Source organism: Chaetodon auriga, chromosome 3 (genome assembly GCF_051107435.1).
Source record: "Chaetodon auriga isolate fChaAug3 chromosome 3, fChaAug3.hap1, whole genome shotgun sequence".
Taxonomy (NCBI): Eukaryota; Metazoa; Chordata; class Actinopteri; order Chaetodontiformes; family Chaetodontidae; genus Chaetodon; species Chaetodon auriga.
The window spans coordinates 13,876,956-13,898,490 of NC_135076.1; the positions used below are offsets into that span (position 1 = coordinate 13,876,956).

The window sequence follows — 21,535 nt, forward strand, 5'->3', positions numbered from 1 at the left end:
TTGATTTTAAAGAAAAAGATTTGAAGCATATTTTAATCAACAGTGATTAACTGAAGGTTAAAGTGAAGGTGAAAGAGGCACCTTCAGTTATACGTTTGTCACTGTGGCAATTGGCACCATTGCACTCCCTCACTGGCACTCCCTAAAAATTCCCCCATGCCATTAATGCAGAACATATGAGGAAGACAAGTATTAAATCTCACACTCATGCAATGTGGCAAAACTGGCTTTCCGTTTTCCACGAAACAATAAAACCTCAACGTCTGATCGGCAGGTGAGTAAGTGGACTGCAGACAGAACAATGAGTCCTTTTCAGTGTACGGATTCTATATGCTTTGTTGATATATGACCCCCCCCCTTTTTTTCTTTCTTTATCTCTCTTCTCTCTCTCAGTCTCTGCATTTCTGGCAGTCCACAGACACAATAAAACAGTTTAGGCGATCTTGGTCTTGGTGATAGTTGGCAATTTCAGCATCCAGCCACAAGAGAATACTTATTCTTCTCATTGGTCCACCACTCACGTTCATGCATTGAATTTGTCCTCGCCAGCAACTCTATTATATCTAATTAATCAGACTCAAATATCCACTCTGTCATCACAAACAGTCACATGTCCGTAACGCTTACATGGAATACAAAAACCTAACACCAGATGGCACTTTAACACTTCTCTTCTCAAGGACCCTGAGTCTCATTAAAAAGGAGTGGGCATCTCTCCTAGAAACAAATGATTCCCCAAAGTCATCACCAGCTCTTCCACAGAGAACAGGTAAAACAATTTTATGAGGTATAACAATTTAATTCTCTGTTTCGAAAAAAAAAAAAAAAGAAAGTAAAAAGTAAGAAAAACAAGAAGCAGCCAATTAACGCTCCTTGTACCTCATTCTGTTTCACTGATTCTCATCAAGCAGAAAACATCGCACCTCTCTGCTGCTGCTGCTCGATGTCTAACATACAACACTGTTTTGTTGAAATGTCAACTGTCTCTGACATTCACCAGCAGGTGAAAGAAGGCCGACCTAAGCCAGCACAATGGCAACTGCGCGACCTCAAGCCAGGTGAGTGGGTGGTGGTCAAAGACCTCAGGTGAAAGAACTGGCGCTCCAAACGGTGAACAGGTCTGTTCCAGGTGCTCCTCAGAAGACAGACACCTCTTCAAGTTGCAGAGCCAACTTGATCCACGCAAGTCACCGCAAATGAGTTCAGGAACCACATGATGATTTTAGTCCAAGACAAAATTAATATCCCAACATTGCGCTGAGGAATCGACTGGGGTGTAGGAGGATCACCGCCCCAAAGGGGACCAGTGGATGACAAACTGCACTGACGAATCAAAGCCTTTGCAACCACCAATCATGAGTCCTAAAAAACGACCTTGGCATCCCTTCTGAAGACTGCAGTCTGAGAGGCGGCCTCTGCAGCCTCTTGTTCAGCCTCTCATTGTAGTCATTCCTATAATCCCCATCCATAAACACCAACAAACACTCCCAAACACTACACACTGTCACAATCACAGTAGACATAAAAGACATGTATCTTTGCCATGGAAAGCAAACAAACAACTCCAGCCTGTGGCAAACAAATTGACTAAAACACAATCTTTGGGCAGCTTAAGCTCCATTTTAGCTATGGTGTTTATCATTTGTCTGTAGCACCATTCATCTGTAACACCTGTTAATTCCCACTTCTCACTGACACACCTGACTCCTTTTCAGGACACCATGGACTCTGAGGACCTTAAATCCTCCATGTAAAAAACTTTGGACCACATTTTTACAGAGAGAGGAACAGAGGAAGTTCTATTTCCACAAAAAACAGCATTTTTCTTATCCTTCTGTTTGTGATGAATACAATTAAACTTTTTGATATGATAAGAAGGGATACATGTAATAGAAAGGCCCTCATATGATAATCTTGTATGACCCTCACATAATCCCAGATGTGTGTAACACAATGGAAAACGACTCGACTCCTGTTCTGTATTCTTTCACTCCTTACACGGTCTTGTTGACCACTGTTTCAAATTATGTATTAGGAAGTTACTATGTATGTATTGGACTGGGCGGTTCCCTGATATCATGGCTCACCCACACCTGCTCTCCATGCCCATCAGCCGTCACAGCTGAAGCCAATCCATAATCACCAGCCACAGGATAAAAACTGGATCTCTTCACCAGTCAGATTGTTGTGTTCACATGCCTGGTGACACTCTTTGTGCTTTGTTCTGTGCTGTATTTTTTTTTTTTGCTTGCCTGTTCATGTCACTAGGTTTGCTCTCCTTGTGTCTCAGGATCATCTTCTTGTGCCTAGACCTGCCGAGTTTGCCCAGCTCCAGTTCACCACTTGAAATTGTACTGACTAATCTCACCTGCCTTCCCGCTCCTTTCTGGATCTACAGAGATTATCTCCCAGTGACCATAACCCTCTTTGTAACACTTTATTATTATTTCAGCCATTATCATGCTCACTTCCTCCATCTCACACTGGTTTCTTAACCTTTGAACTAAACTAGAAAGACACTGAAATTCTCGGTATTCTTGTACTTTGAGTCTTATCTATATGTTTGAATATATTACAAGGCCATAATAAAACTCTCAGGAGCAAGCTTGCTTCAGCGACCTTTGTCCCGTTTATGCAGTGTGCTGTCAGAAGAAATATAAGGGGAAAAGACCTGTGTTTTTGTTGGGCAAATTCATGATTAAAGAATGTTATTAAAAAAAAAAAAAAAAATAGTGAAGGTTCTTGTAAGCAGAAAGCTGGAACCCTATTTGACTCTACATTCAACCTTTGCATTGTTTAATTTGCTTTGCACTCTAGTGAGGTGGTGTTAAATATTAAATAATATACATAACCACATAGAAAAACGAAAATCATGAAAAAAAAAAAAAAGCTTGACACCTTAATCCACAGTATTTGTTTATTTCCTCCATCGAGTATCACACAAGAAAACCTGTTTACCGTTACTGGTTAACTTGTGGGAGGGTCAGTCGAGGAAACCTACCAGCAATCATCTTGCAGCACTTGCTTGCAGTAAGCCTCAGGAATCGACTCTCCAAAAAGCCAACCTGCTCCATGTGTACTGACAAATACCCGTTTGGATTCATTTTTGATCACCAGCAAACACTTGACATCGTATCAGAGCTTATAATTTAAGGTTTGTACAGCTTAACACTTTTAAAAGGATTTAAAAAAAACGTAACAGGTGAATCTATGAGGATACATATTTTTGTCTACTCAAATGATTAATGCTGATGATAATAAGTTTACGGTGGCAAAGCCATCATTATCTGCTTTGTGGTGTTTTGAAGTTTTTTAGTTGAACTGTTTTATAATTGACACTGCAGAAATGATTAAATAAAGTCTCAACATAAATATTCACAAAAAGGATTTGAACGTTTTTGTGATTCATAGAAATGAGGAGAGAATATATTTGCCTTTGCAAATTATTTAAGAAGGTAGTGAGCATATAGTTTCACAGAAAGATCAACTAATCCTTAATGATCATCATCAGCTCATAGCTGATGATTCACAGTATCTTACAGTCTGTGCTCAGGTAACTTATGAGCATCTGCTTGTCTTTGGCCAATGCTTATTGCGTCTCTCCATGCTAACTATTCACTATGACCTGCTTCATGTTTACAGGTACCTATAATCTACATAAAAGTGATCACCTTTATTTCTTAAATGCATCATTTTGTCATAATTTCTGCTGTCAGACTTGATAAAAAACTTTTTTGAATTTTGCAGTGTGGAGGATGAGAACTATCATGAGAAAAAAAACTCTCCTAATATCTGGACTTCTTGGCCTGTTGCTTTTCCATCTCTGTAAAGTAATTTTTATTTTGCATGTGAAAAGGGACGGCAGTCAAAATAGGTCAATTGCCAAAAAGACGTCCTTTGTTCATTCAAGATGTCAGCTAAATATGACTGCTGCCAACATCACAGGCTTCAGCTCACTTCCTGGTAACCTAAAAGACTTTCTCTACTATCGACACTGTCGCCATTTCCCCATGCTGTTGGACCTTCCTAATAAATGTGGAGGAGCTGATAAATCAGCAGAAGTCTTCCTTCTGCTGGTCATCAAAAGCTCTCCTGAAAACTACGACCGCAGAGAGGTGCTGCGTAAAACCTGGGCCAAAGAGAGGCGACACAATGGTGTGTGGATCCGAAGGATCTTCATCTCAGGAACAACAGCTTCTGGTTTTGAGAAAAATAGACTGAATAAACAAGTTGAGTTGGAGCAACAAGAGTACGGTGACATCCTCCAGTGGGACTTCAGTGAATCATTCTACAACCTCACCTTGAAGCAGATACTCTTCCTGGAGTGGATGGAAAGAAACTGTCCAAAGGCTCGCTTCCTGCTAAATGGTGATGATGACGTCTTTGCCAACACAGACAACATGGTGGAGTATCTTCAAAGCCTCAAGGGCAATGATGGAAGTAAGCACCTCTTCATTGGTCATCTGATGCCAAATATGGAGCCCATTAGAACACCGGGGAGCAAGTACTTTGTCCCAGTTGAGGTACATGAGTCGAACTCATATCCCCTCTATTGTAGTGGTGGGGGCTACCTCTTGTCTGGCTATACAGCTTTGGTCATATTCAGTATGTCCCAGTCCATTCCTATTCTTCCCATCGATGACGCTTACATGGGGATGTGCCTGGCTAAAGCAGGACTTCGTCCTGCTTCCCATATGGGCTTCAAGCCTCTGGGACTGTACATCCCCTCAAAGAAAGTAGACCTATATGACCCTTGTCATTATAAAGATCTTTTATTGGTACACAGATTCCTACCAGCTAAAATATATTTTATGTGGTATAAATTAAATGATCCTAATCTGAAATGTGGCATTAAAAATAAGAAAATTAAGTAATATTGAAATTAAAATGAATAATGTATTTTTATATAAATATAAATATAAATATAAATTGTGTGAGTGCTGGAGCTTTAACAGTGACTTCACTGAATGTTGTTTGGAGAACATGGATGTCAGTAACAGTTTCTAGAAAATTAATCAATAACCCAACCAACAGAGCAACACTGTCATCTCCATGATGCCAGAACGACTAATAAGACTGATAACCATCAGTAACGTGGACTTATGCCCTTTAGCTTTCCTATCTGGCATAACATTGCTGAACTGTCCAGTTGCCATTTATTTAAGAATTCTGTTTCCAGTTTTTTTGTACTTTGTAAACTCCTCAAAGATACATTTTGAATGAACATAATACATTTATTCAGTTTTTTTTTGTTTGTTTGTTTTAGACACGTCAGTACTTCAGAGAACAACTTATTTCAGTTGTCAGAAAACAGTTACAGTCTAAAGGTTGCTGCCACAAAACATATATATAAACAATACAGCAAAAGACAACAAATTCTTCGTTACAGAATGATATTACCACAGTATAAATGCAGAAAGGAGAATATTAGATGCAAAATATATTTCTCAAAACATTTTCAGAAAAGAAATTACCCCTCCACAAAACTTTAAATCTCTTTTTTCCAGTTTCTGTAGTTCTTCTATGCCTTTATACAGATGTGAAAAAAGTCATATATGTTGTCTGTACCTGCTTTCAGTGCCCAGTACAATGTGCCTTATATTTTCTTACAGTAATAAGTTATTGTTCTGGTATGAGGGATGAGTTGTGGTTAAATGTCTTTCACCTGTTGTTGGCCAAAATAGCAATGTCATATTCTTGGAGTCTGTAGAAATATGAGCCTTAAGCCTTTACGCAGCACAAAGTTTTTCTGCTTGTTGAACATGAACACTGTAATATATTTGACTATGAGCAATGTACCAAATTAAGATTGTAGGCATTGTGTATCGGTTTATAAGGTGAGCAGGAAATCTTAAAGTATGGTGTAAGAAGAGGTTTTCAGAGCTCTGTCACTGTGAACAATAAATGTTCTGTTTCATATGTGCCCAGCCCTCTAATGGTTTACACATTTACTCATAGAACTGAAGTTACATCCAGGTAACTTCTATTTTTCACCTGCCTTAACGAAATTTTGCCACTTTTTGTGGCGAGGCAGGGTTTTGCACAATATCTGCTAGTTTGAAAATCGTACTGGTCACCGAAAACAGTGTTTGATTACAACTTAACCAACAGAAAATATTAGCTTTACCTGAGTGCCAAGGGAATAGCCTCGATGAGATTTATGAGAGCCCAACACCCAGAAATTCTATTATCAGTCTGTCAATGTTTACATGATTGGATGAGTGTCCGCTGCTGTGAGCATGAACATTGTGTAAAATGAATTTCAACAAGAAGAGTAAATGAAATTGCATTATTTCATACTGTTGCTTTCAAAAGTTCAACTGTGGGGGTGCAAAGAGGCTCCTTGTCAGCCTTTCGGGTTCTCTCTCTCGTCCTGCAGGATGCTTTCAATTTGGTTTCCCAGGCTAGTGAAACAAGGCCGCTCCGTGAAGTCGTATGCCCAGCACTCCTTCATCAAACCGTATACCTGGTGTCACAGTGAGAAAAATATAATAATCTGTTTTGCCTGGAGATACAGAGCAAAGAACTGTTGATATTTGCATGCGTTTGCCAAACTGAAGGACAAAAGATGTTCAATATAAATCATGACCATCGTGGAGAAGATTGCCAGACTCTTCCACATATTAGCAGGAGATGGTGGAATAAAGACGCTGTCACATTGTCACTGATATAAGACAGAGGCCACATGCATCTTGCTAGTGGGCTCATTGATTTACAGTGCGATTCTCATAGCATCACAACATACTTGTGAGGGATGTGTGAATGTAGAAAAGTGGCAGATAAAAGACCTTTAATTTAATCAGAATCAAGATGAGAGATTTCCAAAATGGCTACTGTTTTTCAGCAACTGACCCATATACAGTGAACGTACCTTGGGTGGGCAGTTTGGAGGAGCCGGCAGCCTCCAGTTATTCTTTAGAATATTTGCCAGATGCACTGAAATGGATGGGCTCTGCACATTGTGTCCAATCTCCTGCATGCATAGCTAAAAGAACGGTATTAGTGAAATATTTTGGTTAAACAAGTCTTGCTAAATGAAAAGAGATATGATAGATAAGACTTTATTGATCCCACACTGGGGAAATTCAGTCATTACAGCCAGTAAGTATTACAAAGAGCAAACACAGTGGCATAAAGGGATCAAAATAAAAAAGCATTGAAATATTGTTCATACAGGTATGTGTGGACAGTAAGCCTTCTTACTCTTTTCGGGTTGGAATTCATGTCACAGTAAGAGAAGAGCTCGTGAAGAACGACTCCAAAACTCCAGACGTCTGACTTGTGGGAGAATCTGGACTCACTGATGGACTCTGGGGCGTACCTGCATTAGATGAGCAGTGTGTGGTCAGGTAGACCTCCAGGAACTGAACACAAGATAATCTCCGTTTGAAGGATGGCTACTTATCAAAGCAAAACAACACAGTAATCTTCTTTAATGCCTGATCTGGGAGAAAAAGCTGGCCTCCTTCAGTCTTTAATTGCCAAATTATGACGCCATTTCAAACAGCAGACTGTCTTTTATGAGAATGACTCATTCAAACAAACAGGAGGCTTCCACACTGCAGAAAGCTACGGATCTCTGCTTCAACACTTTGGATTAAAGAGTATTTCAGTTTTCAGACATGAGGTACACTACCAGAAAATGGGGCTCTCTCCGGGCTGTGTGACTCGGTAGTATTCCTTGTCCAAAGGAATAATCTTGGTCAGTCCAAAATCAGCAATTTTCACTAGCGACTCACTGGCCACAAGGATATTTCTAGCTGCGAGATCTCTGTGCACGTAACGCAGGGTCTGCAGGTACTCCATCCCCTGGGAAAATTTCAAACAGTAAAACATTTTATGTATATATATATATATATAACACAGACAAGATAAGCTGGTGTACTTTGTACATCATGCAACAATAAAACACATCCCTTCAGCACTCTGGCTTTGACTCTTGAAATCTTTATTATTGGTTTGAATGGAATGTTTGGAAAGCATGGGAGGTGGTTCACATTCCTCTTAAGGATGGTACCATGCAGGGAGAATGACCGTTATATTCTCCTGGAGGATTTTTTGATGACCGAGACACCCACACTTTCTGGCAAAAGTCACATTATAGTGAATATGTTTAGGACACGACTCAGTCACAGAACTGAAAATCAATGTTAAACTTTTTGCCAACCAGTAATTAAACGAGAGTCCAGTCAAACCTTGCTTACGTTTAAATTTTGTGATGACAGCCATTTGCATGAGTTTAGCTCATATTTCCGACTCTTACCTTACAGATCTGAGAAGCAAAAAGCAGCATTCGCCTGGTGTTAACATTATGTCGTTTATTCTCCAAGTAGCCAATGAGGCTGCCGTAGGGCAGGTATTCCATCACCAAGCTCATGCTGAGGCGACCTGTGAACAGATTAACATTAAACTCATTCAGCAGATGAAAACTTTCGATACTGAGAAGACACTCCAGATCGTTGCGTCGTTTCTTGAATCAGTCAGTCCAGACAAGAGACTCTGATTTTAAAGTTAATCCAGGATTATGAAGGGATGCACTAATATCATGAGTGCACTGTATGTTTACTGACGCTGATTATTTGGGTACATCGTGTGCTATGTTTGCAGTGAGTGTTTTTTTTTTTATACCCATGCTGTAGCAGACTCCTCTGTATTTGACGATGTAGTCGCACTCAAGAACGCTGAGGGTTTTGATCTCCTTCTTGAAGTCCTCCAGGGTCGACTGCTTGTTGGGCTGCAGCTTCTTTACAGCAACCAGCTCACCCGTGTTATCACCCAGCGGGTCATAACGGCAAAGTTCAACGCTGCCAAAGTTTCCCTGGTAAAAATGTTTTGAGTCAGTCAGGGCACAAATGAGGTGAAAAGGTGAAAATGTTTGTTGGGCAAGAAAAAATGGGGTCATAAAACTCCTTTTCATTTCATGTGAAGCACAACAGCAGCTTTAGTTAATATCCTGTCGTGTCCGCCTTCGTCAGTTTGTCCATTAAACACAATGTCATGGGCAGCAAAAAAAAAAGGCCATGATATTGTAATTGTCTATACATCATGGGCATACAGGCAATGACCTGGAAAAGGCCTCTCAAACAGATGAGTCATGATCATTAAAGTGCACTGTTTGGTCCAAAGGGCTCTGCTTTATGAACATGCTGTCATCTTGCTTGTACACTCACTTTTCCCAGAAGGGAGATGTAGCGCAGGTGTCTCTCCTCAAGCAATGTCTGGGTGTGTTGAGCAGGGCTGAGGGCTGTGCACACAGGGCTCTGTGTGACCAGCTCAGTGGCGTGTAGTATCACATAGTCTGCCATGAAACAGGAGAAATTCTCAGTAATGGTTTTTGGTTTTCTGATGTAACCGAACAGCATGATTCCACCACCAACACCCATTCTGACCAAGACTTACAGGACCAAACTGAGAGGCAAAGACCTTTGACTTTCAATTTGTTGAAATCCTAAATAAATTTGTCAGTGCTCATTTGCACTCAGACTTTTCTTTATTTCATAATGACCCCTTAAAGAACTCTATTGACATTTACACATGAAACTGGGCAAATATAATATACTAAAGAAGAAATTGATAAGTAAATAAATTAACATGCCAACCAACTGACATGCTTGTTTCTCAGTTTTGACATTGAAAGTCTCTCCTTGGTATATTTAATATATTTTGTATAATGGTATCATTTTTATAAATGCACCACTATTTCAAAGGACAAAATTGATGAGAAAAGCTTCATCTGGGTCAATTTTTTATTGACCTGAAATTAAAAAAACATGAAGCTGACATATTTTTAGATATGTGGTTTATACTGTCTGTGTGTATCAGCTGAATAATGATCCACATCATTACCTGAAGTGATCAGACTGTTGAGTTGACGAATAATACTGCGGCAGGAAGGTCTGAAAGCCGCCTGGTAGTCCATACACTGACTGATCAGATCAGCCAGCTCAGTCCACTGGGAGGGAGGCAGCTGCTGGAAGGTCTCATAAAACTGCCGCTTCTACAGTAAACACATCAGTAGTTGACATCATCAGAGCTTCATTCTAACCTTTATTGAAGTCTCTGTCGCTTGTCATTGCTATATTTTGTTGTTTATGTGCCTTCTTTCTTTTACAGGAATTTTTGTTTCATTTTTGTCATTTGATGAAATCTTTGCTAAACTTCAAAAATGTATCATCTAGTACAGTGTGATACCAGAGGGCTTATTCTGTTCATTTTGATGTTGAAACAGTGTGTAAAATGAATAATTTCTTCTGTGTCTCAAATCAGGTGTTCTAATGTCAGTTCTTCCTAATAAACTCTCTCTCTCTAAGATCTCTCTTGAAAAAGAGACAGACTGTAACCTGGTTAGATAAATGAGGAAAAGTTGCTGGATCTACAAAAGACAACAAACCAGATCAATCAGTCTGAAGCTATGGTTCCACAGAGCCCAAAACTAACCTGAATTAGCTTTGCTGATTGATTCTGAATATCATCAGATTTATTGCCTATAAAGCCAGATATTCACAGTTCCATCTCCAGGTACTTGTCATCAAACAGCTATCAAAGTGTAATCACCAAGGTTAAACATAAGTGGATAACAATGTACCATGTAAATTTCAAATGCAGTATCTCTGTACAGTATATTGGAGCTTTGTTGTACCTCTAACACCCACTAAGTAGCAACGTATCCAGGCTGCTAACAGCAGTGACCGCCGGTTTTCATCATCTACGAAATTTTTTTGTTGCCCCGGTTAATTGCCATGATGAATCATTAGATAGCTCATGGTAAAAAGCACACAGCACACCAACTGTCTTTTTCAGATTTATGAGTTAATGATAATGAACGCACCACTAAACAACTGATGGGAACACAATGACTTATGGGACAATGAGGGCTGTAAAAGTAAAATAGTACACCAATTGTGCCATAAATTACAGCTCTTGACAGTACTTTGACTGCCTGTTCGATCAGCGTTTAGTGCATAGTTTACTCAACAGAAGAGGGCGTACCTGGTGTAGTTCCCAGCCCTGCAGTGGATTGTTCCCACTGTTGAAGATCTCCCACACAGTGGCACCAAAGCTCCATTTATCACACTCTAGAGTCAGGTTGTCCGGGGCATCTACAACCTCAGGGGCCACCCAGGGGATCCTGTCCAGAATCACTAAACAAACACACACAGATATTATATATCTGCATGAATTACTCACACATTCATGAAGGATGCTAAGAATATCTGTGAAGATTCTCAGTCATCGAGGTCATGGTTATCCAAGAAGGGCTGAGCTCTGGGCAACTGGACTTCACCTCTCATCCACCATCCATTCATTGAGGGGGCTCCTTCAGTTCTCGCACCAGAGTGGTTTCAACAACTGTGATAACAACCCCACAGGCTAAGTACCTGGGTCTCCCCACCAGCCAGTTAGAACTGAAGAAGCAGCTTGGAGGACAGGTAAATAAAATGTTTTCAAGTTTCTACAACCAAGTCCAGTTGCCCTGGATTCAACCCTCCTTGGATAATGCTAACATTAGGTATCATATTTTAAATGTGTTACACTTTCTTGGGTGATACAAACTAAAAACAGTTTATATTGTGAAGACCATTTCATTTATGTATTTATTCTTAGATTTTATCTTGTGCTTGGCTATCTATTCTAACTATTCTGTTCCTCTCCTGTGAGAAACCAAAAGTCAACGTTGACTTTATCCCAAACATAATCTTTTCCTACACCTGACCAAGCGGCGACTGTTGCATGGTAATCATGTGTTTATCATCACTACCATGACGACAAAGGTCACTTGACTATGACGATGAATGGTGAAGGTCACCTGATTTTGCCCCTTCTTGTACTTTCCTGCACTAAATGACATGCAAAAAGCTTAACCTGAGTAAATGCACGAAATGTCCTTAAAAGCAGCATCCTAGTTATACGCCGGCCAGTGAGATCACATTGCTGCGTTTGTCTCCTGACTATTATATACAGTATATGCACTATAAATTGATCTGATGGTGTCAGACATGGAAGACCCTCCTTGATTTACCATCCTTGCCCAGCATGACTACACTGATGCCCGGGTCGCTCAGCTTGATGAAAGGAGAGCTGCCCTTCGACAGGTCACCTTCTCTGGCCAGCAGCAGATTCTTTGCACAGATATTTCCATGAACGATGTTTTTTTCTTCCTGCAAGACAGTTACATGCAAATGTTGACTCATTATAGTGTCGTCATCAGTACTGATCAACTGTTATTACACTGTTATTTTGGCACTTGTGATCTTCAGACATGGAAATAAAAATTGGAAATGTATTGATGTTTTATGGTTTTAAATCATGCACGCTTAGATACACACACAGGGAACTAAATCTCCTCCTAGACTGGGTTTTCATCATTACTTTTGAAAGATCAGCAAGTTTGTCTTACCAGAAAGTTTAGGACAGACGCCAGCTGTTTGGCTACGTCAAGTTTCCAGCTCACTGACACAGATCTCCCTCTCTTCAAGTAAAGGTCGAGGGCCCCGTACTCGACAAACTCCTGCACCATGATGTCTGTAAGGCACAGCAAGGGTTGTTTCTACAGCTGAACTTCAAACCAAGCACCAACATTCAAATGCTCGCCCACAGACAAGGGACTGAGTCAAGGTCACATGAGGATTTAATGTGAAGATAGTTATTCTTTTCGATTATGATGGGAATGATTTAATGTGTCTATTCATTCATTCATTCATTCACTGATTCATTCTTTCAGTTCATTTTGTTTTTGCTGTTTGCAGGTGCAGGCCTATAGATTTTTTATCAGAACAGAGCTTGTAAATGCTTTTAGACTGAGCCAAAGTGAACCAAACGTGATCTGATTTCAGTGTCTCCTTGTGTAGAATAATCTTAGAATAATCACAAGTATTTCTATTTGCACAACTGATATTATTCACAGAACAGTAATACATATAGAAAGCACATTAGCATCTTGAAGCAAATAAAGACATGGTATCAAAAAACTGCAGTTTGGTTTGAACTTACTTTTTACTCCATGAACACTGACACCATATACAAGGAGGAGGTGTTTGTGAGAAATCTGACTCATCAAGCTGGCAGCTTCAAAGAATGACTGAGAGAGGGCAAAGACAAGCAAATAACATGTACAAAATGTTAAAAGGGATGAGTTAGATGACAGAAAAATTCAACATTTAAGTGTATTTCAATCTGAAGAAACCCACCTCCCAGCATTTTTTGTGAGCGGCATCAAGCTCTTTCAGGAAAACGTCTGTCACGTGCTTCTCCCCATCACGAAAATCTGTTTTGTGGCCTTTGAAAATTCGCGTGAAGGATCCCTGTCCAAGGCTTTCACCCTTATAGAGAAAATACACACTACTAAGTTTTACTACTAAGTTTCTCCATCATAAAAAAAACATTTAACCTTTGAAGGACCTTTCATATTATTTCACTACAGTACAGTATCAGTGTATTTGCAGTAGTAGCAGCATTTGTCGTGTAGTTGTACACAGCTGTAATAGTGAAAGGGTCAGTTGAGCAACAGCGGTAATAGTGTAGTAGAAGAACTGGAAAGAGAGTAGCAAAAATAATGTTGATACCAAAACGTGAAAGACGAGCATTAATATTCACATTAGTGGCAGTATTTTGGTACTGGAAGTCTACACAGGTAGACCCAAAACCAAGGGCCCAAGACCGGACTCAGGACTGGTAAGATCAACATTTTATGCAGTCAGTTGGGCAATGCTAACATTAGCAGCCATGGCAATAAATGAGCAATTGGTATTAAAGTTCAAAAAGACAAACAGTCCAACTTATCTTTATTTTGCTCGATGCAACAGATCTACAAAGCTGATTCTTCAATTTTTAGATTTGATTCTTCGATTTGTTATCCGTCACCAAGTGGACTTTTATGGTAAAATAAGGAGTGTTTTGTGTCACGGCCAGACAGAGTGGAGAAGGCGAATCACATTAGATTCAGTAAGACACAATGGTCTGTTTGGACAACTTGTAATTTAATGTTAAAGTGTAAATAGCAATCAATTGTAAATTCAGTGCTGATCAGGTCTGTGCCTCCCTGCTGGGTTCAGGTAGGACATTTCTCGGTTCTGCATGGGTCTGGGTGCCAGCTTTGAAATCATACACAGGTCTGGTTCAGTTCCATGCAGTGCATTTTCATGTCTTTTCAGGTTCAGACACAAATTTTTGGACCTGTGAAGAATTCTACATGGTACATTTAGTGTCTGCGTACTCACCCATGTCAAGTCTTCGTATTTGATCATGTGGAACTGGATATGACTGAATTTGTTCCTGTCAGCTGTGGGGGACCCTTGTTCTTCCACAGAGCTGTTGTTGCGTATGATGATCAGATTTGTGAGCTCTGTAGGAACAGCAGAAAATGACGGCACATATCTCAGTTCAAGCAAGAAATTTAAGTATTAAGTTGAATGAATGAATGAAGGTTTTATTTCAAACACGTCGAAGCAATACAAAACAGCAAAATCAAAAACGAAACAATATTAACTTCACATGCTCGAAAAGGAGTAGGAAGAAGCAAAAGCTTATTTAATCCTAGCCCTTCACCACTTAGTAATTAATGTGCCTACTTCCTGTGCATCCTGTTTTTTGTTTTTTTTTTTGTTCGTTTTTTTGCAATCACACACTCACAAACACAATAGATAATCATATTTTTCGTCTATAATTACACCGAGAAATTTGTTTACATGAACCCCCACAATGTCAACCCCATCTCCCTGTATTAATGCTTGAGTATTCCTTTTACAATTTCCAAATCATATGAGTTTAGTTTTATTTAGATTTAACAATAACTTGTTTTTATCAAAGCACTTCTTTAATTTACACATTTCTGCAGTAATCATCCCAAGAAGCTCCTGTAAATTCCCTCCTGCACAAAAATATTTGTATCATCTGCAAATAAAACTAATTTTAATACTTCAGAGACTTTACAGATGTCATTTATATAAAGGATGAACAGTTTTGGACCCAGTACTGACCCCTGGGGGACACCACAAGCAATGCCCAAGCATGAGGAAGTGTAGTCTCCCAACTTCACAAATTGTCTCCTGTCCGTTAAGTAACTCTTCACCCAGTGCAAAACTATCCCCCTGATCCCATAATGTTCCCGTTTATTGATTAATACATCATGATTGATGTGTCAAAAGCTTTCTTGAGGTCCATGTAAATTCCAATTACGTACTATTTATGATCTATAGCGTTAGTGAAGTTGATACAGTAGTATTGGTGAGTGACAGTCAATTAATTTACATGTAGAGTCTTTCTTTCCCTTTGACATTAGAGAGTAATAATATTACTTCAACATGTACATTTTTTAGATATTTATTATCTTTTTGTTGCTTGTTCGTTTATTGAACTACTACATGGCTTGAAATGATCAGAAACCTGGATATGGTGTTCGTAAGCAAATGACACTGTGCTCCTTTCTTTCAAATTTGGTTTGTCAAAACAATGACATGATAGCTACATGAACACAAATGTAAATATTATATTGTCCACACTGGTGCAGACATAAACATACACATGAAATGAATTACACACACACACACACACACACACACACTTGGGAAACACACCTTGGGGTCGGGGTGGACAGCAGCAGGCCAACTGCACAGGTACTTCAGCCAGTACCAGCTTGTTGTGTTGGTAATAGCTGGTGAGCTCTCTCAAGCTGGAAAATGTTTTCTGGACACCAGGAAGACTGTACTTCTCATTCTTAATAATGAGACAGTCTTTATAATCAAGTCCAAGTGGAGTCTGCAGAAATATAATTGTTACATAAAACTTCCACAGCACTTCAGAAACAATTTGAGACACTTTAATCTGTGTAGAAATTGTGAGTGCACAAATTTGAGTGACATGCAAATGACTTTTGCACACTTTTGAGTATGTTGATGCTTCTCTCATACATTTGTTTCTGTTCAGTAACATTATTTGGAAAAACAAGTTTATCATCTGCATAGAAAACTTCTATTCTCCTGAGCCTTGTGATTTCCAGAAACGGTGCTTGCAGTCACAATTAAAGGACATCATAATATTTTTTTTCTCGTTGTCAGGTCCGTGAAGTAAATAAAAATGTGCACAGACATAGCTAGTAAATTACTCTTCAGAGTAAAATTTAAATCAGTCTGTTATGTTGCTTCAATGGGAAACTTTACCTGAACACAAACAGTGAGGAAGAAGTTGTCATAGTTCTTAGGACTCTGCCGCAGAAGGAACGTACCACCTTTAAATCCTGACTTTTTCAGCTTGTTGACTGCAAACTCTGATCTGATCAAACAAGATACGAAGGAAAAATCTAAAACAGGTGCATATGAATGGTGGTTTTGGTTTTCATATGTGTTAAAGTGACTCACGTGATTGGGCCGTGACAATGGTTTTTTATCCCCTCCAGAATACTTGGAGGAGCAATGTCTTGACAGAAGTAGTGGCTCGAGTCTGTGGTCAGTCTGAAGTAGCCATCAACAAGTGACACAAATGAAAGTGCTTCCTTGAGACTCTGGAACTTTGCTTCCTGTAGAGAGAAAAACAGTAAATTCTGAATAAAATAAACAATGTTGTCAATAAACGGTAAGCAAGGATTGTGGAAGTGCTGAATGACAGGTATGTCCCTTACTAAGCATCTGTCATCCTTGCGGGTTATTGTCACCATCCTGCTGTCTTGGGGAACCTGCTCATGGCATGACCTTTTTATACTGATGTCGATGATATCTTTGAAATCACAGAAGGTCTGCCACTGTAAAAAGACAAAAAAAAACAAAAAAAAGAAGAGGACGATTGAACACGGCACAACATGGCACTACTTTTTATCAAACAGATATTCAGCAGGACAGCCTCCATATGCACAACAGGTAAGTGGGTCTGACGGAGGCTACTCTCATGTTCTGGCATGCTCCTCCTTGTTGACTGAAGCAGATGGAGTGTTTTCATCGTTTCCAAAAGAATATCTGACTCCATGCATACAGCCCCGAAGTCTTCAACCAACTCGCATCTCACATCTGATGTGTTTGTACTTCTGAGACTCTGCTGAAGTAATAAACTCTTGCTAGCGCACTGTCTTTATTTTTCTTAGAAGGCATCTTTGACATGACTGTGTGTGTGCATTTGAGACACTAAAACACAGAAGCGTTTTTTTCTGCTCATTCAGCTTAGGCACTGTGAAAAAAAGTTACAATGGTAAAGAAAATCCTGATTTTCTGCATCATGGAAATCACAGGGCCCTAGAACTTGTTCTTACCTGGGCATCATCAGGATGACAACTTCCACTGGTTTGAATCCCAGTTCCCCCAGTGACCCGCACAAGAGAGAAAGCTGACTCCGAATGGGAGGACGAACGATTCACTTGGAAGGTTTCACTTCCCAAAGAAGGTTCAATGCCAGCGAGTTCAATCAGGTACTTGAGCTTCAAGCTGCACTCGTCTACTGAGCAGTTACCAAGCTTCTTTAAGAAATGCTTGAGGGTGTTTCGGATTCGATAACGATCCAGGCGGTTTCGTTTCTGGATGTCGTGACGATGTGACGTAGGAAGGCATGACTTGTAGCTGAAAAAAGAGAACAGCACAGTATTTGCTCTTATGACTGCAAACTATACAAAACATCACAAATCACTTGAAGAGAAATGTTCTAACATTAACTTGTGAGGTCAAATTTTGGCTAAATGAAACATTATCCAAATGTCAGTTTACCTAACAGTCTTGCAGAGCTCCTTTACACTCTGATGGCGCTCTTTAGCCAGTCTCCACAAGTCCAGCACTGCAAGGCCAAGGCATTCCTCCTGGGCACTCAAAGGTGGAGACACTCCCGCCTCACTAGCAATAAAGTCGCTTCGTGACTATGAACAATAAGAAATCAGTCATGGGCATAGTTTTTTAATACATGGACAATGCATGCAGCTATTTCTGGCATTTAACTGTTTGACACCAAATTCAAAACAAGCGACACTTGTGGCATAGTATTAGAAGACAATGAGAGTGTTTACTGAAACTATAACTACGTGGGTGGTGTGAGTCAAACCTTAATGTACATGAAAAGAACATCAGATCTTCTGTACTTTCTCCCTTAATGTGATCATTCTTTGTTCTGTGCTAAAGTTCAGATGTCTCACACTGTATTTTGGTGTGTCAGATTTAATATGATAAATAATCATCAAACCATATTGTTGATGTGTATCCAACCAAATTCCAAATACTGATATGATTATGCGTTGTACTGAAATAAAATAAAATGAAATGATGTATCTCAGTGAGTCATTAAATAACATGTAATACTTTACCTGAGCAAAGAGATAATCCATGACACTGTAGTCAAGAACTGGGCTGATTCTGTCTCGGGTCAGACTATAGCGGTATGATGCTCTCGGCCCTTGTCCAAACCAGTTTTGAAAGAAAAACCTTGATACCAGAAATAAATCCATTATTCATCATAGTATCACACCATAACAAACCACAAAGTTAATCACTTTTTATACATACATTGTGTGAGCGTGCCTCTACACACAGCTTTGGACGTGATCATTTGGTAACAAAATTCCTCATTTATGTTCTTACAAAAACTGTTTAAATAATTCACCTATGACATGCAGTAAGTAGTATTTCTAAAACTGTTATCACATCTGAACTAAAATGAGTATTGGGAGTACAAATGTGTGATTTTTACCTTTCTGTAAGATGACAAGAAAGGAATAAGAATGTTGTTTTTTTGCTTTTGTTACAAGCTACCTGTTAGGATGCCTCTGCCTCCTCCTCCCCTACCTTGTGTCGTGAGTCCTCTTCTTGTCTCTATCATGGTTTGCTGTTTCTGGCTGTTATTCTTATTTACGGATTAGCTTTATATCCCATTCCAAAAAACATCTTAAAGTGTGATGTACACTGCTTGCTGAGGTAAATGAGTAAATGTATGATTCCTCAATAATTTGTCACCTACCTGACTCTGAAGTGTACTTGTAAGTTTTCCTCTGTGTTGAACATGTGTGATGGCGGATACCAGAATGAGAGATCGGCCGATGCCAAACCAAAAAGACTTTGGTACACTGGTAAGATTCCTAGAGAAAGAGATGACATATCATTACAGCATGACTGGTGATGCTATAGTGACTAACCCTACCCAACAAGTAGCCTCTTAGACACTTAAAAAAACAAATTCACAAACAAAATGCTAAATATGTGCAGTTTCATGACTCATGACTTTTCAGTGAAATCCTACCACATTTTTTGCCTGCTTGGACGCAGACATTTTCAGCAGAGATTTGGCCAGATGAAATCTGTAGTGTTGTTGCATCCTTTGTGGTTGGAAAGAAGTAAAGGTGTACTTGTAAACTGGGACCAGTGCTAGAACTGGACTTCTGGCTGCCTCCCCGGTCTCTGATCACCAGAGGGGCAGACTCCTCCTCGCTGAGATCCATGGGTGCCTCTAAGGAAATCAACAAATGTGTCATTATTTTCAGACAGCTATAAGAGGAAACTGATACTTCAAGTGGGGTGACATCATTTCATTGGTGTCAGCGCAAATTAAGTTGTTGGATGATATTGAAAAATGGTATAACCCTCTGTTTTTGCTTCATATTATTAGAAATAATTAAAAGTTCAGGAAAATAAACAAATATGTGCCTGGTAGTTTGTTGAACTTGCATGTGGAAAATGATCTCTGCCCACAGGAGGTGACTGCAACTGCAAACAAGTACTCGAAGGTTCATACTTTCCTCGCCCGACACACATTATGTGCAGCGTTGCACACAGTGCTCTTTAATAAACACGAACATGCTGTGTGAGGTTTGCAGCCCTTCACTGTTTCACACCACTGTAGCTGGGTTTGGCTTCAAATTAAATACAGAAAAAATGTATGTTTTCTAAAATGACAATAAGAAGTTTGCTATATAATAGTAAACAATAACAACTGTATACATACAGGAGAAAACTAGAATTTTATTTTAATAACTATTCCTGATGAAAGACCTTTGCTCTACCAGCTCCTAATGTAGCCATAGTAAACATCAGCTAATTGAAACATTGCCACATGTACACATTAATTTCGACTTATTTCCAGATATAAAGGTTTAACTGTGCAGCTTTGTAAAACCCACTGAGTGAGTGACAGTCATTACGAACCACAGCAGGTTTTTTTGAACTGATACAAATTCAAGTCATGTAGGTTTTGTTGTATGACTTGCTCACAGGCGCATCTGCAGTTACTGAGACAAGTGATTAAGGGCAGTGTTGCCCACCAAAACTATGAAGCTATGAGCTATGAAGTTTAAAAAAATCCCAGTCAACACAGCTACGACTCAAACTCAGACAGTGTGAGATGTATTATAATGTTTCCAGTATATAAATGTCACGTCATCTTCGTATAAAACTTTGCATGTTTGTAAACTAAAGTGTGTGTGTTATGACATGTGAGGAGAATTCCCACCGTGACTCTGAATGGTGTTTTAAAATGTCAAATGTAGATTTGTGGGGATTCCCATTATATCAGAGGAAACTGCTCGTCATGTTCTGCTCTGGCTGAATCAGGAACACAGTATGTGAAATACATAATACTGTGTAAGAGTACATAACGTTGTCTCATGTCCTTATTTGGTTTTAAAATACTTGCTTTGTTTACTTTGACAACAACATAGACCAAATTACTTTCACTTTGCAGATGATTGTTAACATAAACAGAACTGAAATAAGGATTAGCACTGTAATCTGTTGTAATGTACAGCTAACCCTTCATGAAATGAACATACAGTCTTTGTCATGGCCAGCTGAATACAAGTTGAAAAGTAGCTACAGACAAAGCTAGAACATAGAGTAAGCACATTCACCACATTGCACTGTGGGTTTAGACTATATAAAATGAAACTCTGACATTTCTCAACAAAGCACAACTGCATTATACTTATTTTAGAGCTAAAGATCAATATTATGTCTTGTTAAAGGTATTTGTTACCTTTTCATTTATAGGGCAGAAGTCCTCATCTCGATCATTTGTTCCTCTGAACTGAACTTTCTTCTTTGACATCTGCGCTTACGCTGTGCGTGTGTGTTGACAGGAAGTTCAATAGGATTTCCTGATTTAGACAAGCAGATGCGACACAATCGACAGTTCCTTGTCATCTCTGTCAAACTCTTTTCATCCCACTGACTGAACTGACACAGTTACAACATTAAACAGTGAAATGTTTGACAAAGTCCTTCACCTTTCACATTAAATGGATTGGAAATGTCATGGTATACAGTATATTTCTGCTGACTTTACGAAATGCCACACATAAACTTTGAGAAAATATGATTTTGAGCTATTAAACATTTAACTGCAAAAGGGACGATGAAGATGTTAAAGTACTTTCTTTGCCTCGATAGCTGTGGCTGTAAGGGCAGCTGTGCCTGTCCAACACTTCCATTGGAAGGTACTGTGTGTCAACAATGGCCGACCAGATCAATGGGAAATTCTCTCTGGATATTTATGGTTCCAGGAGTTTCTTCTGCGTGTGTAAAAGGCAACTGAACTTGCTTGACATTCTCAGGAACTCACGCAAGTCCAGTTGACTTAAGCACTG

At 39.4% G+C, this 21,535-nt stretch overlaps 1 protein-coding gene and 1 pseudogene across 2 annotated transcripts; one reads left to right on the forward strand and one right to left on the reverse strand.

Moving 5' to 3' along the window:
- Positions 1-3,755: 3,755 nt before the first annotated feature.
- Positions 3,756-5,936, forward strand: LOC143317994 (N-acetyllactosaminide beta-1,3-N-acetylglucosaminyltransferase 3 pseudogene; annotated as a pseudogene).
- Positions 5,302-21,008, reverse strand: jak3 (Janus kinase 3 (a protein tyrosine kinase, leukocyte)). Of its 2 annotated transcripts, XM_076727095.1 has the most exons (24): positions 20,926-21,008; positions 19,198-19,404; positions 18,919-19,036; positions 18,269-18,386; positions 17,682-17,827; positions 17,234-17,537; positions 16,613-16,732; positions 16,353-16,510; positions 16,155-16,266; positions 15,573-15,753; positions 14,217-14,341; positions 13,188-13,319; positions 12,991-13,078; positions 12,398-12,522; positions 12,020-12,158; positions 10,990-11,141; positions 9,847-9,997; positions 9,171-9,298; positions 8,629-8,818; positions 8,264-8,388; positions 7,637-7,809; positions 7,204-7,321; positions 6,872-6,985; positions 5,302-6,466 (listed from the first exon to the last, which is right to left on the reverse strand). In XM_076727095.1, the coding sequence occupies exons 2-24, from the start codon at positions 19,394-19,396 to the stop codon at positions 6,347-6,349; spliced, it is 3,336 nt and encodes a 1,111-aa protein (XP_076583210.1). In that variant the 5' UTR covers positions 19,397-19,404; positions 20,926-21,008; the 3' UTR covers positions 5,302-6,346. The 2 variants fall into 2 exon arrangements, with proteins under 2 accessions (XP_076583210.1, XP_076583211.1); XM_076727096.1 differs by lacking the exons at positions 5,302-6,466; positions 6,872-6,985 and having other exon boundaries at positions 7,313-7,364.
- Positions 21,009-21,535: the final 527 nt, after the last annotated feature.

What these genes read in the sequence shown, in the direction of transcription:
- jak3 (XM_076727095.1), bottom strand. Translation starts at nt 19,396, where the DNA reads ATGGATCTCAGCGAGGAGGAGTCTGCCCCTCTGGTGATCAGAGACCGG. An exon ending in TCCTCACTGTTTGTGTTCAG is followed by an intron (nt 15,754 to 16,154) that starts GTAAAGTTTCCC and finishes ATATTTCTGCAG; the next exon opens with ACTCCACTTGGACTTGATTA. An exon ending in AGGGCTGGGAACTACACCAG is followed by an intron (nt 9,998 to 10,989) that starts GTACGCCCTCTT and finishes TGTTTACTGTAG; the next exon opens with AAGCGGCAGTTTTATGAGAC.